The sequence below is a fragment of the Sinocyclocheilus grahami genome, unplaced genomic scaffold (assembly GCF_001515645.1).
Source record: "Sinocyclocheilus grahami isolate Dianchi unplaced genomic scaffold, SAMN03320097.WGS_v1.1 scaffold193.1, whole genome shotgun sequence".
Taxonomy (NCBI): Eukaryota; Metazoa; Chordata; class Actinopteri; order Cypriniformes; family Cyprinidae; genus Sinocyclocheilus; species Sinocyclocheilus grahami.
The window spans coordinates 637,546-654,783 of NW_015505372.1; the positions used below are offsets into that span (position 1 = coordinate 637,546).

Sequence of the window (17,238 nt, forward strand, 5' to 3'; positions counted from 1 at the left end):
CGCATGTGAAAGTCTGTCAGTACGGGAGATTCGTGCATGTAATACTTGGGCTACTGCATTCCAAACGGCATAAATGAAAGCACATCTAAAGTAAAAGACTAAAATAACAGTGAATGGAAGCACAGTCAAGCAATACGCACATGTCTCACAGTTCATATCCTGTGCAATGAAGCCCGCCGCGATTGTCTCTAGCGCGCACACATGCCATATGCGGGAAAAAGCCAAGCTCCGATTTAAAAATAGAGAGTGCATTTTTAAAACTCGCGTGACAAGCACGAATGTGAATGACGTCAGAAGGCTATAATCGATTATGGTCTATTACTGCATTGATGCAGAATCATCCACGTCCACATTGCGATGCATCGATGCAACGATTAATTTTGACACCCCTAGAAAAACTGAAGGTAAATATAGGAGAGAGAAATAAATCCATAAGTTAAAAAGAGTTCAAAACTCTATTCGAGTGTCCCAGTGAGCACTGTTGGTTCAGTTGTGTGAAAGTTGATGCAACATCAAACCACCCAGACATACAGGAAAAGTTGTCCATCACACTCTGCTGTGAAAACAAGAACTCTTTCAGTCTGCTGAAAAAAAAACTTGGAAGAAAGTTCATCTTTCAAGCAGGACAGTGACCCAGAGACCAAATAAATAGTTGCATGGCTCAAGAACAAAAAAGCCCTACAGTGTCTTGGATGTTGTTTTGATCTCAGTCCAGTTCCATGGCACCATTTAACAATTGTAGTGTGTAGGCGTTATCCAGCTAACCTGAACAACCTGAAGCAGATCTGTCTGTCAGTTCTGAATCTTGTTTTATATTTTATTTTTTTAATTTATATTATCAAAATCTCACCATGTTTGGAATGTATACATAATGTTTTCTAGTTACTTTTAGTCAAATTAACTCAAATTAACTCAAATGAACAATATCACAGTACTAAATTTGGTGAAATGTGAAAATCGTTTAGTGGTCTCAGTATAAACTGTGTGAAATAGGTGCTTGTAAATATGCTTTGGAGCAGGCAGTCATATTAATAACTGTTAGGGAAGTGGTTGTCTCTCTTTGGCAGGCGTGTTGGAGGCTTTTGCTATGTCATGCTGTGGCTATTCAATTGCCTCAGTGATGCACATATAAGGCACATGATTCATGTTATTTTATCTGAAAACTTCAATTTGAGTTGTTGATCTGAGAATGTTTTTGTCCACTTTCATCATGAGTGAGTTTATAAGTCTTCTCTCTGATCCTAAATCAGGATTTTATTAGACTGAGATAGAATTGGCACTTGCAAATATTCTTTTTTTTTTTTTTTTTTTTTTTTTTTTCCCTTTGGGTAATTGGTTGAATAGGAGCATCATCACTCTGTTTCAAATGCCACTTGATTGATTATCATGGTCCATGATGGCTTTGTATTTAGCCGTTTAAAAAAAAAAAAAGTGCGCCGCCAGACCATTTAAACGCAATATAAAACGCATTAGCCACATGAAGGGACGTTCCTCTTTCCAAGTGCATTAGAGTTCTCTCTATTAAAGAAACTACAGATTAATCTTTTATCTTGGTAAAAATGACTGATATTAACAGGTGCTTTTAAAATGAACCTTCGATTGCCTTGGGTGCTTTGCCGTTTCCAGTTTGTACGTTGAATACTGATGACTGAGTGGGCTGAATTCCCTGGCCTTCTACTTTACCCTCTGTAGAAAGATGATTTATGTAAATGTTTGTGTTTTTGAATCTGTGCAGGATATCGGTTTTATTGCTGTTGCATCCACCACTTCCCCCAGATCAGTATTTCAGCATGGAGCTTGCACAGCCAGTAAAAACAATCTAGAATGAGTTCACACCTGAGAGATGCTGGGAGATCAAGTTTGCGGTCCAGATACCTTTCTTCGAAGGGTCACAGTCAGTACGTCAAATCTCCACCTGCACTGTTCTCAAACTTTCTCCAGCAGATGTTTATAGAAAATGACGTTTGCTTACTGCAGACGGTTTTCTTTTTTATGAAGATTCAGTTCTTCCTTCAGATGGACAAAATCAGTTTTGTGGCAGATGTGTTTTTCTGTGCCTGTTTTTACGCTTCTGGAGATTTACTTACATTTTTCTTCTATTTCTTGCAGCCCACTTGGAACCTTTTTTCTTTTCCCCCTTTTTCCCCACTTGATTATTTTTTTTTAAAAACCTTCAGAGATTGACTATTTTATATTTGGTGAAGGTTTTGTTTATAGCCAAGATAGCTGTCTTTAATTTAGAAGTGAAAATTAAAGGGGTCATATGATGCTATTTCAATTTTTTACCTTGCTCTTTGGAGTATTACAAGCTCTTGGTGCATAAAGAAGATCTGTAAAGTTGCAAAGACTAAAGTCTCAAATCCAAAGAGATATCTTTATAAAAGTTAAGAGTCAACCACGCCTACCTAAAACGGCTCGTTCTAACACGCCCCCACATGTCTACGGCACAATGTGGGAAGATTTGCATAACATCGCCCGAATGTCCACGCAAAGAAAGAAGGCGTAACTTTTATTCTTGCTGTAGTAGTGTTGTTGCCGCCACCGCCATGTCGTGAAGGAACTGTTTCGTTGTGAAAGCGAAACTACTTTGATTGGCCTTCCAAAAGAGGACAATATCCGCTTCGGCATGCCTGGAGCTGATCCATGCTGGTCGCTGAGGTAATACATCAACTTCTCGCTGTGGATCGCCGGATCAGCTTTCACCGTGGACGAAGCAGAGTCCAGCCCGGGGTCGTCACATGTGGTTGCCAAAAGCCCGCCCGCCGCTGCAGCCGCTCACTCAATCTGGCCTCTGCTCACTCTAGGCCGCCGGCCTCTGCTCACTCTAGACCGCCGTGTGTGACGTAGGCTTGCTGCGATAGACAGTGTTTTCGTTTATACCGGTTTTAAGCCGCAACACCGGTTACGTCATTTGCCTACCGCAGCACCGCCGTTTTTATAGTAACAAAAATCATTTAGCCTAGTTCAGTTAGAGGACAAACACTTTTAAAAACTAAACGCTCAGTGCAGCATACCGAACCATGCGTGAACGACAGTGCACCACGGAGCAGGAGTCAGATTTTATTTATCACGTGAGGAGAGTGAGTTGAGCTGACTGACAAGAGTGAGGTGAGAAAGACAAAACGATGGAAGAAGATTGTTTAGAAAGGAAATGCAAAGGTGACCGTTTGGCAATATTTTAGATTTTGAAAAGCCTGTTGAGGGAAGTTTTTTTTTTTTTTTTTTTTTTTTTTTAAATTTTTTTTTTCCCAAGTAATTTGTTATTTTATTAGGCATATATGGTGTATTTTTATTAGATTTGTTAAAAGTTCTGAGTTTGACCTTGGTGCTTGAATTGTCAATGCCGAATTGCGGCTAATTTGAAAGTGAAAGTAAAATTTTTCAAGCTATTTGAAAGCCAAGAAATCCAAGGGAAAACTCAAATGAACAATTGCTTGATGCTGAATTGCGTCACATTGAAAGTGAAAGTAAAATGCGCATGGCACTTTTACAAGCCATTTGAAAGCGAAGAAAAGAGGGGAAACTCAAACAAACTAACACGTGATACCAGTATTACCGGTGTTGTCACACGTCGATTAACCGGTGGGAAAACTTCCTCACCGTCACAACCCTAGTGTGACGCTGTGTTTCATTGTGAAAGCGAAACTACTTTGTTTGGCCTTCCAAAAGAGGACACGACTAGAAATCAGTGGTTAAGTTGTATTTACAACACTGTTCCAGAACACTTCAACCCAAATCTTCTGATGTGTTCAGCGCATTTTATGGAGGACTGTTTCCTGATCCTTGTAGAGTAGACTACAATGCCGGCTGTTCTGACTGTAAGTAAATTTTTTGTATTTAAAGAATTTGCCACTGATTCAAACGCGAGTTTTTTTGCTTAGTGTAGAGTAGCACTTGTTTTTTTTCATTTCTCAGATCACAAATTGTAGACATGGTTTTATGTTTATGCGACACGATGCAATGCAACGCGTAAAAAGACGATATAGTCTTTTATAATCCGTAATTACAGGTGCATCTCAATAAATTAGAATGTCGTGGAAAAGTTAATTTATTTCAATAATTCAACTCAAATTGTGAAACTCGTGTATTAAATAAATTCAATGCACATACTGAAGTAGTTTAAGTTTTTGGTTCTTTGAATTTTTATGATTTTGGCTCACATTTAACAAAAACCCACCAATTCATTATATCAACAAATTAGAATATGGTGACATGCCAATCAGCCAATCAACTCAAAACACCTGGACCCGATGAGCTTTGTAAAAATCGACGCGTTTCAGAAAGGTGGGGCATAGAGGAGAAACAGTAATGTACAGTATGTGGAAAATGTGTTTTTTTTAACCTTAAACCGCATAAACTCATTTAATTACACCAAATACACAAAATAATGTTCTTTTTAGCAACATCATATGACCCCTTTAAGCCATTTAGGAGTTTGTGTTAAATGTGATTGGTGTGTCCCTCTTTAAATTTCAAATGCTGGCTTAATGTCTATCAGTAACAATTGGTAACTCTTTCTGTGGTTTGGGACACCACATATGAACACCAGGTAATCATATCTATGGCAATTCTCATGCAGAATAACTATGGGTGGGCATAACGAATTCATCACCGCTCTAATCACCTCCATATGTCATCTGCTCTGTTTAGTAGAGAGAGAAAACACACCTCATTCCATCCCCTCTTGAGAGGAGTGCAGCGAGCAGCGTATCAATATCTCCTCGGGCTTTACTGGGCATAACCCACAAAAGAATGCATTACCCAAGAAGCTCCATTTATAATCAGGGCTGCTCTATATTAAAATGCTGCTATGTCAGTGAATACGGGAAACTGGCATTTCTCCTCCCTGATGTGTTGAGAAAGGTCAGAACCCTGCTCATGCTGTTCTACTACCACCGCCCATTTAGAATGGAATTCAGCAGGCCGGATGACATTTTCTATGATGCGGCCTGACCTTCCTACTCACTTTTATAGCAGGATATTTTTAACGTTGAGGTGTGAAATCCGTTATATTTTCCAACACCTGCATTCTCTTCTGCTCATCAGTCCCGGTAATGGCTGCCCCCTTGTTTTTATTGTTTTGGATGGTTTTCTCAGGGTATAGTTCTGTGTTTTTTTTTATTGAACTATGTTGCAGCCTCCATCCCAGAGGACAACATGGTATTTACACAATGTACACATTTGCAGAGAGAGAGTGAGAGAAAACTGTTTTTTTTTTTAATATAATTTTTTTTTTTTTTTCAGCATTGCCATTTTCATGAATATGCAGAGTGGAAGTTGCTCACTATAGCAGTTACAGATTATACTTAAAGACATAGTTCAACCAAAAATAGCCCACTTGTTGCTTTAAACCCGTTTAAATCTGTGAAACGTTAACCTCTATTTAGATCCCATTTTAAAGATTCTATGAGAGAAACTGTCAAAGGCAATTTTTTTTTTTAAGGTAGCTGTATTGTTTAACACTTGGCATTACACATTTTTATCTAGGTCCGTTCAGTAGCATTAGTCCACCTCTTTCTGACGCATGTGATAGAAACATAATGGCAACACCTTTTCTATCACCTTGTGTAACTAAGGTGCTAAAATTGCCTCTTTTTAACACTTCACTTGATAAAAACTCATTGTCATATTAGAAAAGCAGTGCACTTTAAAGATAGCTCATTACTTTTCAACACCACATGCATTATTAGCTGGCATATGAGCAAAATATATATATCTTTTTTCAATAATTCCTGTAAAAAGGAAACCAAACGTCCTCTGAGAACTAATACAATTAAAAAAAAAAAAATTCCAAGAAACTCCTGCTGCACAGAATCCAAAGTCCGCGACCAGGCAAGGTAATATCCCATAAGTGCTTGCATGTACATAACTTAAGGGGTTGAAGTGGGGCTGAAGTTGAATGTAAGGTTATGCTACAGTATGTACTCTAGGGTTATATGAGTTTCCTAAGGAGAACACACTTCTCAGAAGTTGCTTATTTTTAATGGAGTGATGGGTAAATGCAGAATAAACTATTGGTCCGGCCTGATAAGGGACTTACTGGACACTGCACTTCTCCCAAAAAAAATTTTTTTTAATGCCGTTTTAGCGCATCCCTTCACCACAAAGTGCCCCCCAAATCAACCGCATCGGCAGAACCACATGTGATCTTGCAGGTGGAGGAAGAAAATGTTTGAGGATCGCAGGGAGGACTTTTGTTTGACATGTGCATCATGTATTCACATGCGTCTAGGTCAAGGCAGGCAGGCAGGCTGCATTTCCTGTTCAACTTAGATGAATTCAGCAGCTGAGCATGCACAAGTGATGCTTTCAAAGGGCCAATTCGAGCTGTCTCAAACAGGAGTCGAGCCTCTAATTGGTATGCTTAGCAGGTTTCATTTTAGCAGGGCTCTGTTCTGATTCACTACCGCTGTCCTCTCTCTTTCTCACCCTCTCCATTTCTCCACCTCGTTCTGCTGTTTGTCTGACTTCCTCTGCAGTAAGCTCTCTAGCTCTAGGGAAGAAAAGCAGCTCGGTGATTGATACAAATTTGGGGCTTTATTAATGATTGGTGGAATAGTAAAGCAGATGAGAGGCAGACGCTCTGGCTTTCTGTGCTCGAATAAGGACACCGCTGTGCCCCTGCTGGCTCTTTATGATGAGCTAGAGAGAGGGAGAAGTTCTGCCCAGACATGCCCAGACATCCTGACTTCCCGCTGGGGAGTGATGATGTGCCCAGCTGGATAATCTTTACTACAAATCCCAGAATGCTTTGAGCCAGCTGGATTGGAAACAGCGAATGCCAAAGCAGTCAGAGCTACACCGCTGAATATTCCAGCAGCGCTGCTGGGGCTCACCGCATAGCCAGACTTGTTGCTGGATCAACACGCCAGATGTTGGGGTGAGAAGCCCTTAAAGGCAAGAAAATTCTTGCTTTGTGTTGCTGTGAATGTAATCCTCTCCTCCAACCCTTGGCACAAATGCTTTTACAGTATCCTGCAGTCATAGAGTCAGCAAATACTGTAATACTGTAGGGAAAGTAGATGCTGAGCAGAGTTTATTCCTTGGGCCAAGAAAGTGCCTATTTATAGCATATTAAAGCAGGAAGTGTGCACCTAAAAATGAAAATTTATGTAATGTATGTAAATATTTACATTTTAATTTCATTTCTTGTTAATGTACATTTATATACACAATTATACACACAATTTGGAAACAAGTAGTTTTAAAGTCCATGTTGTGGCTGTAGTAGCATGTAAATCTTACACTTTAACAAGCAAATCTTCAGGGAAAATACTCTCAAATCAAATGACAGCTAATTCTCACGCTGTCTTGAAAGATGAGCGGCCTGTTGCCCTCTTCATCACTACCTTCCTGTTTCTCACCAGTTCTTTCTTGGTATCCCGCTCTCTTTTCACCCACTTGTCTCCCATCTCCCTTTGTCTCCCTGTCGCTCTGTCTTGTTTCTAACAGCCTTTGCCTGTCTATCTGTCCTTCTCTCTCAGTGGGGTATATAGACAGAATGATGATTATTAAAGTATGGTGAAGATGGCCTGACTCAGACTCTGTGTTCTGCTGTATCTCCAGTTGAATCTCCCATAGGCACATCTCTGCAAGTTTGGCTTTATATTCCGCCCTTGTATTTTGAGTTGCTAGCTTCAAACATTAAAATGGATGGATACCGAGAGCTCATTTAGCAAAATGCGCACAGAGCTTTTTGAAATATACTTGCTTGAATATGGAGTCACTCTTGTTTAGTCTTCCTCAATCTTTTTAATTGAGGTATTTCGAATATTTTTTAGGTATTGTAATCTGTATTTGTTACATAGAGAAATTAAAACGAGATGGTCTTCCATGTCTTATCATACAGGCATCATTTTGTCATGGGAACTTCACATTTTCTAGGTTTTCTTGCCCCCATTTTTATACATTATGGCTAACTAAGCACTATTTTAACTTGGCTGAATACTGAGGTCTTAAATTGCGTGCACCAGAATTTTACATAAAATCGTAATTGGTGCATTTTGCGTTGCAGAATTAGGCATATGACATCTGTGAGTGTCTTTCCAGCCCTAAGCAGCTCAAGTATGCATCTGCAGTCTAGCTGTTGTTTAAAATAATGGAAATTTGACATTTTACCAAATGCTTTATGGCATTTGGGACGGAGTTATTGAGATGTAGGCATTGTTGGGAAGCTGGCTTGGTGTAATTATGTGCAGGCACCCTCAAGTCCTGCTTGTTCAGAGCATTTCAATGCAAAGATGTGGAGCCAGACTCTTTTGAACATTATAACTGTGAAGAAACTATTGTTACCTTGGAGACTGGTGAAACATCGTGAGGTATTGATATCGGATGGTCAAACTATGGGGAAAAATAAGTATTGTGCTTTTTACTGCACAAACGACTGGTAAATGGAGCTAGTGATGTGTTCAGTCGGTTTGCAGCACTGCAGTGCAGGCTTTTTGTTTTACATGTATAGGAATGTCTAGGAACCTAGTCAACTAATTGATTAGTGAGAATGACTCATTTATTTTTTTGCAGCCGAGGTGCTTTGAAGGGAAAGATGCAAATTCAACATCTTTAGCGTGCTGACACTGTGCTTTTGCATGCTAAAGATTTACAGTAACTGTCAACCAACTAAATCCCAAGAAGTTGTCTTCAGATTTACCCACTGCAACTGCATCGATCAAATGAGCACTTCAACAATAAGTTTAAAGAAAATTGCTAGTTTTGTGCCATGAAATAAAGCCACTTAATTATATAGGGTGCCATTAACAACTCTGTCTTGGTGTTCCGGCTCTTTACCACTTAGCATCAAATTTTCACCCTGAATATATATGTGCAAATACCTAAATTAGTAAATGTTGCAGTTGAGAATTGGTAATAAGCTAGCTGTTGATGCAAGATCAACTGTTGGGTGAGAAATGTGCAAATTGTGACTCTTGAACTGTAGTTGTGTTTATACTTCAAAAATATTCCTTAAGAGCAAGCACATAGAGGGCTGTTTTCTTCTGATGGATGCGCAAGGATTTTGTTTTTCTTCTAGTAAAATCATAAGGACAGTTTGGCTGTGAGCCCTTGGTGGGCCTGATCACCTGCCACAATGGGGAACCGAGTGAATTTGACTAGCACATGCAGCTGGACAGGTGACTGTGGAGCGTTAGGGTATCTGCAGGCAACAGTCAAAGATTCTCAAAACAACCAGTGTGTTGAACGTGCTTTTCACTTTAGATATCAGTCGAAGTATTTCTGTACAGACGCTTTTCTGACTCACCATCCGTCTCGACGTGTTTTCGTGTCTGGTTTATTAAATGGTGCATCTGTATCATTAGGCCCACACAGAGTCTACGCCTCAAAGCGCCACGAATGAATCTGAACGCCCATCTTTCACACGCTTCTACACGTCCCTGCCCCTTGCATGTCCGTTTTTGAAATATTCTGGCTAATTTTGTTTTCAACTGCCAGTAACTCTTATAGTAGCACTTTCTGCTCCATTTAACACATTTTAAAATGCTTAAATGTTGCACAGATTTTTCCCCGTAATCAGTGTCGAAAAATGATTGTTTGACAAAGTAACTGCTGTGTCTCTCCCCCCTCTCTCTCTCTCTCTCTCTCTCTCTCTCTCTCTCTGTAGTGTCCAGATTCAGCGTGCAAGCAGGATCTGTTGGCCTATCTGCAGCGTATAGCCCTGTACTGTCACCAGCTCAATATCTGCAGTAAAGTCAAAGCAGAGGTGCAGAATCTGGGCGGAGAGCTCGTGGTGTCTGGGGTAAGTCCTCATTTACTGAGAGGGAGAAAGACAGACAGACTTGTGCCTCTGTGGTGAAAAACTTAATTATCTGAAGCAAAATAAAATTACTGTTATTTTCTCCCATCCGTACCTCTATGACGAGAACAACTCATGCTGCTAAGATAATTTATTTTCCTGTTTTTGTTTTACAGCTCAATAGTATTTCCAGCTTGCCTATTCCCAGCCTTTATTTGAAACTAAGTTGCTGTTTAATTTTAGTAATATTAATTACTTTGATGCATCAATAGTGGTTTGTATTTAGACTGTCTTTGTCAAAATCTTTGCCCAGTAAAAGCAAATGTTGTTTTTGAAGTGTTTTACCTGCAAATATGTCCTTTAATGTGCAACCAGATATTTTGATAAATATTGATGATATTAAGCTGATATTAAATAGAATAGCTTATATTAAAGGTCATAAATTTGGGGTTAAATAACGGGTTTCTGCAGTCTTTGAAAACCTGAAAAATGTAAAGTTGTGGAAATCAATCAAATCTTTCAAAATTCTGTAATGAATATAAATTATAAAGATGAAAATATTTAAGTGCTCGTGTAGAGTAGAACATACCTGCGACTAGAAAATTGAAGACATTTGCAGGTTATTAATTCTAATAATTTAAACCGATTTCTTCAGAAGATTAGTGTCCGATATACAAGCTGAATCTGTCTGTCATCTCCATCAAATTCTATAAAAGAGAAATCTATATCATAAATGACTAAAAGTGTCATGGAAATACTAATTCACTGTAGAAAGTGTGGGAACTCCTCTAAAGGTCTTTGCAATTTCCCCTCAACTTGCAGGTGGATAGCGCTATGTCTCTGATTCAGGCGGCCAAGAATCTGATGAATTCTGTGGTGTCCACCGTGAAGGCCTCTTACGTGGCCTCCACCAAGTACCAGAAGTCTCAAGGAATGCAAAACCTCAACATGCCCGCCATCTCTTGGAGGATGAAAGCTCCCGAGAAAAAGCCGCTGGTCAAACGCGAGAAGCAAGATGATGGTCAGACCAACAAAGTGAAGCGGTCCTCTCAAAAGAAGCACATCAACCCTGTGCAGGCTCTGAGCGAGTTCAAAGCAATGGATAGTATTTAGCTTTACCGCATTTCAGTAGATTATGCTTCAGAAGTAGATTGAGCCTTAAAATCAGTCAGACTTAGCGAGTACACATTTAAACGCATTCCTGTACCTTAGTCACCAATATGCCTTTTTCCATAAGCAGTGGCTGAGTGCACTAAGGTCTATATAGCAAAAGTTATATTTTTACACACGAATGCATTAATCTGCTCAATCTTTACACAAGATTTCTTCCTGAGGACAGGTAGGGGCATACATTAAATTTTGGGCATTCCCTCACAGTTTATATGTACGTTTCCTTCTTTTCTAGATGACTATTGTGTATTTTTAAAAACATTTAAGTGTATTTTACAAGAAGACTTTTATATATTTCACACTAAGGGCTTTGATATTGCCCACTACTGTCTGATTTTTGTTTTTCCTTCCATTCTTCATGCCTATGCAAACTCACTGTAACACTTGCAATACTTGTTTTGGTATGAAACTATAAAAGAAAAACAGGCTTTGATTTAGTGTCAGTCTCGAGACCAAAGTCTTTGTATTTTGCTGTGCCTAATAAACTTTTTGATAACTCTATTGTTTTACCGTTTGATTAACTGTAAAATAGACTTAAGTTTGGTGAATATTAATGCTTTCTATCTTTAAGAGAAATAATGCTGCATGGAAAATAGTGAATTGATGTGAAACTCTAGAAACAAAGCCAAACTAGTTGCTTGTCGCAGTCACTAGAGTTGCCTAAAAAGAGAACAATCTCAATAATGCCCTCAGTAATCTCAAGGAGCAGCGGGGCAAAGCTGAATGCGAGTGAGAGGCTGAGAGCGAGCGAGTTCAATCTTCAGCCCTGTATTTAAATTCAGATGACTGGCCTTAGGCCTCTCTTCTCGTACTCCTTCCCATCCTCCCACCCTTCCATGACTCAGACACTGATTAAATGAATCAACACACCTCTTATTCGGAGGAGTGGAGAACTCTTGGGCTAAATGGCTGTGTATGGACTGGGCCAGATGTACGTGAGCCACTGAGCACCATCAACAATAAATGGGATCAAGCACCCCGAAGGAGCTTCCAAATCACAGCGATCAATATTCCTCATAAGGCCTTGTTAGTTAATGAGTTCATCATTATCTGTTGAATATATCTTTAGGTAGGAAAACATCTCTCAGTGCTGCTGCATTCATGTTAGTTAGGTTTCGCTTGCAATAGATTGATTGTGAAAGTGCAGGATGATGCTTGATTCATTGCGAGAAGCAAATGACCTCAAATGAAGTTGCTCAAAGATTTGAATGGTCAACAGGGAAAAATCTTTTCACATTAGTCAGAGCAGTGGGTGGTAAAGTGTTGCTTTTTTAGCGGCGTTCTAGCCATGCATACACATTTCTATTACGCATGCATGTGTGATGACTTCTTTGAAGTAGCCTTACGCCACTTCCAGCCTGATCCCGGCAGAAGCGCATTTACTTGTTTCTGCATTTATAAACAACGGTGTGTTGGGTCACCGGAGGTTACATGACGGATGGCTTGAGGGATATTTTTGATTCGGTTTGTGTGTTTAGTGCAACTTAATGGCATGTCAGAGGTTCCTGTGGATTTAGTACTGGTTTGGGATTTGCTTTTTTTTTTTTTTTTTTTTTTTGGAATGTTTATAGTTGATGATACCTTATGCATTCATTAATGCGCTAAAGTGTTGCTGAAACACTTTCTATAAAGCTGCTTTGAAATGATTTGCAAGTTGAATCCACTGCTTCTAAAAATGAACATTTAGATTAATATATTTATTAAAACTATAAATATAAATGACACCATCTGTGGATTTGCAGCATTCTGACATTGCACAGATCTAGTGTGTACGTGTCTTTAGGCAAACTGATTCCCTTCTGCGTAATGCCCAAATGAGCTTACTGCGATAATGTGGTGAAACGGCTTCATATTTCTAATATAACTCGAGCCTGCGCTTTTACAGTGTGTTAAATTTTGATTAATGACATCTGTTATCACACCTGAAGGTGATCTATATCAAAAGCCTCTATGGCTTTTTTAAGTACGTCCATTTGCATTCTCTTACCATTGTTTAAAATATGCTGTCAGCCATCCACCCAGTTGCAGGTTATCAAACACTTCCCGAATTAACATCTGAAGAATATTTCATCATAATTGACATGACTCCGAGACCCGCAAGTGAGAAATACTTATTTTCTCAGAGCGATTATTCAAATCAAACTGCTCCTTGTTTTCGATGGCCGTCAAGCATCGCCATGCACCATATTTTACATGGAATGTCTTATACCATGTATGTGTTATACCACATACATGTTCAAAATTGTTATCTTGTTTTGTTAAGCCAACAAATCCGCTTTACATTCGCACAGCTCATCCATAATGACACGTTTCTGATATTTCATTCTAGTAAGGAAAAGTGTTGAGTGTCAAAGCTCTTAGCCATGTAATGCACCTTTTCCTCAACACAGAGATTTTCAGATATGGAGTGATGTCCTCTCGCCCCCCGTTTCTTTCTCACATTACTCATACTGTCTGTGGTTGACCTTTCCCTCCAGACATTATGGTTCTCCAAATAGGAAATGTACTACAGTGAGGGAGGCGGAGTGGACAAGCTCTGCGCAAGTTCACCGCTGAGACAAAGTGCTTTTACACAGGGTCTCGCTGCTAAAGCAGAGCACGAAACCTTGAGTTGAAGACGAACTCGTTCAGTGCCAACTTGAAGACGTCTGTTAGGGAAGCTCAATTGTGTGAATTAACCACGAGTAGGATTGTATAATTTGTTGTTTGTCACAAGATGTAACTGATAATTGCTTGAGAAGCACAAAATAAACTTAAGGAAGTTGATTTCCGATGTTCCATTGTTCAGTTTTCTCACGGCTTCTTAACACCTTCCTCTTCTCTCCACATTTTAGCAGCCCACATGCTCGCATTCTGTCAGGCTTCAGCTGTCAGCTTTTATTTGGAGTATTTGATTCGAGATTCATTATAATTGCTGCATCTGTCAAGCATGTGCAGTGGGTTTGACCTGACCCGATTTCCCTCCAGTCCTTCAAACAATGGGCACCCTCAAATGTCTCCTCCTGTTGTTGGAAGGTGATCTGGGTGTTTCATGGATGCTGTTTGATGCCGAAAAACCTCTCCAGTTTTAACAGGGGTGCATCATTTGGAAATCTAGCTAAGGTCAACTTTACGTGCTGCTGTTTTTTTGACAAGCAAGGTTTTTTTTGGCATGATAGCTTATTTTTAACTCTCTTTGGACTGCCTTTCTTGGACAATGCCAAACTGTCTGATGGCTTAGGGAAAAAAAAGAATGTATTTTTGGGCAAATTTCATTTTTAAACTTGACGTGCAACAGTATCACCTCGCCTCGAATTCTTGTTTTTTCTCTCCCAGGATCCATCAGCCAACCCGATCGCATCTGAAATTGGCATGACATGATTGGTTGAAATGTGATCAATCAAACAATGTATTTTTTGACAGTTCAATCAATTGCGAAAGTATTCTCACAGCTTCCTGTTATGCTACAACAAATGATTCCGAGGCTTGACGCGTATGAAAAGAAATGTCTTAAGAGGTATTACCCTTCAGCTGGTCGTGAGAAGACAGGCAGCAAATTTAAATCCAGTCGTTCACACCTGAATCTCTGGGCATTAAATTGACTTAAAATGGACGGCTGAGAGATTTTGTTAGATAGTTGTGCTTGGTAACATCCATCACAACAATACTGTCTTTTACACTATACAGAAAGACTCTCTTTTTGAACACTGGACATTGCTAAGGGGGCAAGGTGACTTTAACTGGCACCATGTAACCCAAAAATTGTTTCTTCAGTGGAGCACAAAAGAGAAACATTCCTTTTAATGCAATTACAATGAACGTCCAAGCTTCAAAAAGCAGAATACATGTGGTCCATTGCATGTCTGAAGTCAAACGATAACTGTGCAAAGACTTGTGAGACTTATATTCTCCTCCAGAGAGTTGTTAACCGCAGTGATTGAATGACGGAGTCGTGAGTTGAACTTGGATGTGTTCAATTCATAAATCATTCAGAGCAGTCTTGAGAACTGAATCAACTAATTCATTGAAAAGGTCAGGCTCAAACTAACAATTCATTCACAAATTGGACGTTGCTACTTCTCTTTAGTTTTTTTTTTGTTTGTTTGTTTTTTAATCATACTTAACAGGCCAAGTCCTCATTCTCAAAGGGAAAAATATTAAAGAATTGCATAGGTTCCTCATTTTAATGCAATAACAATGAACTTTCAAGCTTTAAAAGCACCATACAAGTGGTCCATATTACTTGTGCACTTCTCAAGTCAAACTATTACTTTATAGTCTGCTCATGAGAATTGTTAACCACAGTGATTGAATAACTGACTTGGTGACTTAAATTTGAGTCCAATTCATTAATTAATCACTCAAACCAGTTTGTCAACTGATTCATTAAAAAGATCAGATGCAAATAATGATTTGTTTTCAAATTAGATGTTGTCACATGAACTTTGGTTGTCAAGATTTTCAGTGAATAATCATTATAAACAGTATTGTCTGTTCCTTACACAAAGCTTTAGTATGTATTTTTAATTGGAGAATGTAGAACACAAATCATTTGGACTATTTGTGTCTTTCTTTTTTATTGTTTTGAAGCTTAACAGACCCAGTCCTCATTAAACTTTCATTACACTGAAAATAGCGAAGAGAATATACATTAAAATGTAAATTTTTGTTCTGCAGGAATGACGTAAGAGTACATAATGACAGAATTTAAATTTTTCTGTCATTTAACTTCCAAATCAAATGACTTGTTAGAAATTCCTGTTTCTGAAACGTTAGGTTTAACGGGTTATTCCAAAGGTTGCGCTGAGTCAGACCCATTTACTTAAGCATCAACACATTTTTTTTTGTGAGGAGCTTTTCTTCTTTTACGCTCATATTCCTGGAATACGAATGCTGGGAGCAGTGTGGCATTAAATTAAGGGAGTCAGCATCCATAGCATTAGCAATCAAAATGTTCTTACTGATACACTTCAGGGAAAAAACAAACATTTTGCCGTGTCTAAGCAAGCTGAGCCTGTGTTTGTGTTGGTTTTTATATCCAATCCCTTTCCCTAATATTGATTTTGCTGAAAAACACTGTAATCTATACTATATCAGATGTACCTTAAACTAACAGCCTAGCTCTTTCCTGCTGGAGAAACGGTCTCTCTGTGTTTTGGCTACGATTTGAAATGGTAGGAGAGGTGGGTGTTTCTTAACGATCAGACTTAAGATTTTCACCTGGAAGATGATAAAATGAGTTCTTAAAGAAAGAGAAATGTCGTCTCTTAAACTTACATTTAAAGACTCTTGTCAAGAGACCAGAATATTAGAGATTTAGGGACAAGTTTGATTCGGACCAGCAAGAAACCACTCTGAACACCTTAGCATGGTGGCAGTAAGTTTTGCACAGGCAGGCACCACTCACACACACACTCACTTCCAAACAGAAGTCAGACTCAAAAAAATGTGTTCAAGAGTTCTTCAATCAGCGTTACAGGAATGGGCAGCGTTTCAACTGGAGTCCATCTGCATGTCCATTGATTTTCAGTACGGAATGGAAGCTGTGAGCAATCTTGTGCGGAAATACACAGTGCAGATTAATTCACAAGACGAAGACAACATCCTACGGAACAGAACAGAGTTCATAGAGGCACCAAACAGAAACTGAAAAAAAAATATACAAAGTATATATTATCTTTTTTTTCAATATCCTGTATGGGCCATTCTACAGAATTGGTCCAAAGTCAATGTCTTGAAAAAAAAATTATTTTTCCCCAAAAAACTTGTATGCAAATTGTATAATATCCAAGGTACACATTTCTAGTAATTGTGCAGTTAATTCTCATATTGTATTTTCAGAAAGTTTTGGAATAGTTGTCCTCTAACCAAATTTGTCACTACCAAAACAGTAATAATAATTTAATTAGGTTATATTGACCTATTAAGATTTTGCTTACATCTACATTGTAAATATGTTAAGCTATTTTATTAATAAAAAAATAAAAAAACACATTTTAGCAATATTTCAAGTGTAATTCACGAGATTTGTTGTTCGTAAAAGGCAAAAAAGTTGATCATACTGATTTAAAAGTTTAGGATTCAAAGGAACCAAATTTTTAGGAACCAAATCTATCATAACATCTTAATTTATAATTCAGTATACTTTATTTTTGACAAAACATCCCATGTTTCGGTAGTGACAGTAATGCTTTGGTAGCAACCATATCACATTACAGAATTTTAACTTGCATACCAAAACATACTAAAATACAAAAAAAATGCATAACTGAATATGAGGATTATGTGTTCCCTTTTGTCACTACCAAAACAATGATTACCTGTTTCGGTAGTGACAATTTTAT

General features: G+C 38.6%; 1 protein-coding gene across 1 annotated transcript in view; it reads left to right on the forward strand.

Annotated features, from left to right (window-relative positions):
• Window positions 1-11,414, forward strand: part of LOC107594945 (catenin alpha-1) — a 123,827-nt gene extending 112,413 nt beyond the window's left edge. Inside the window, exons 17-18 of the mRNA XM_016285176.1 lie at window positions 9,614-9,748; window positions 10,568-11,414. Coding sequence (XP_016140662.1) covers window positions 9,614-9,748; window positions 10,568-10,858 — 426 coding nt within the window. The 3' untranslated portion in view covers window positions 10,859-11,414. The remainder of the gene's footprint in view (window positions 1-9,613; window positions 9,749-10,567) is intronic.
• Window positions 11,415-17,238: the final 5,824 nt, after the last annotated feature.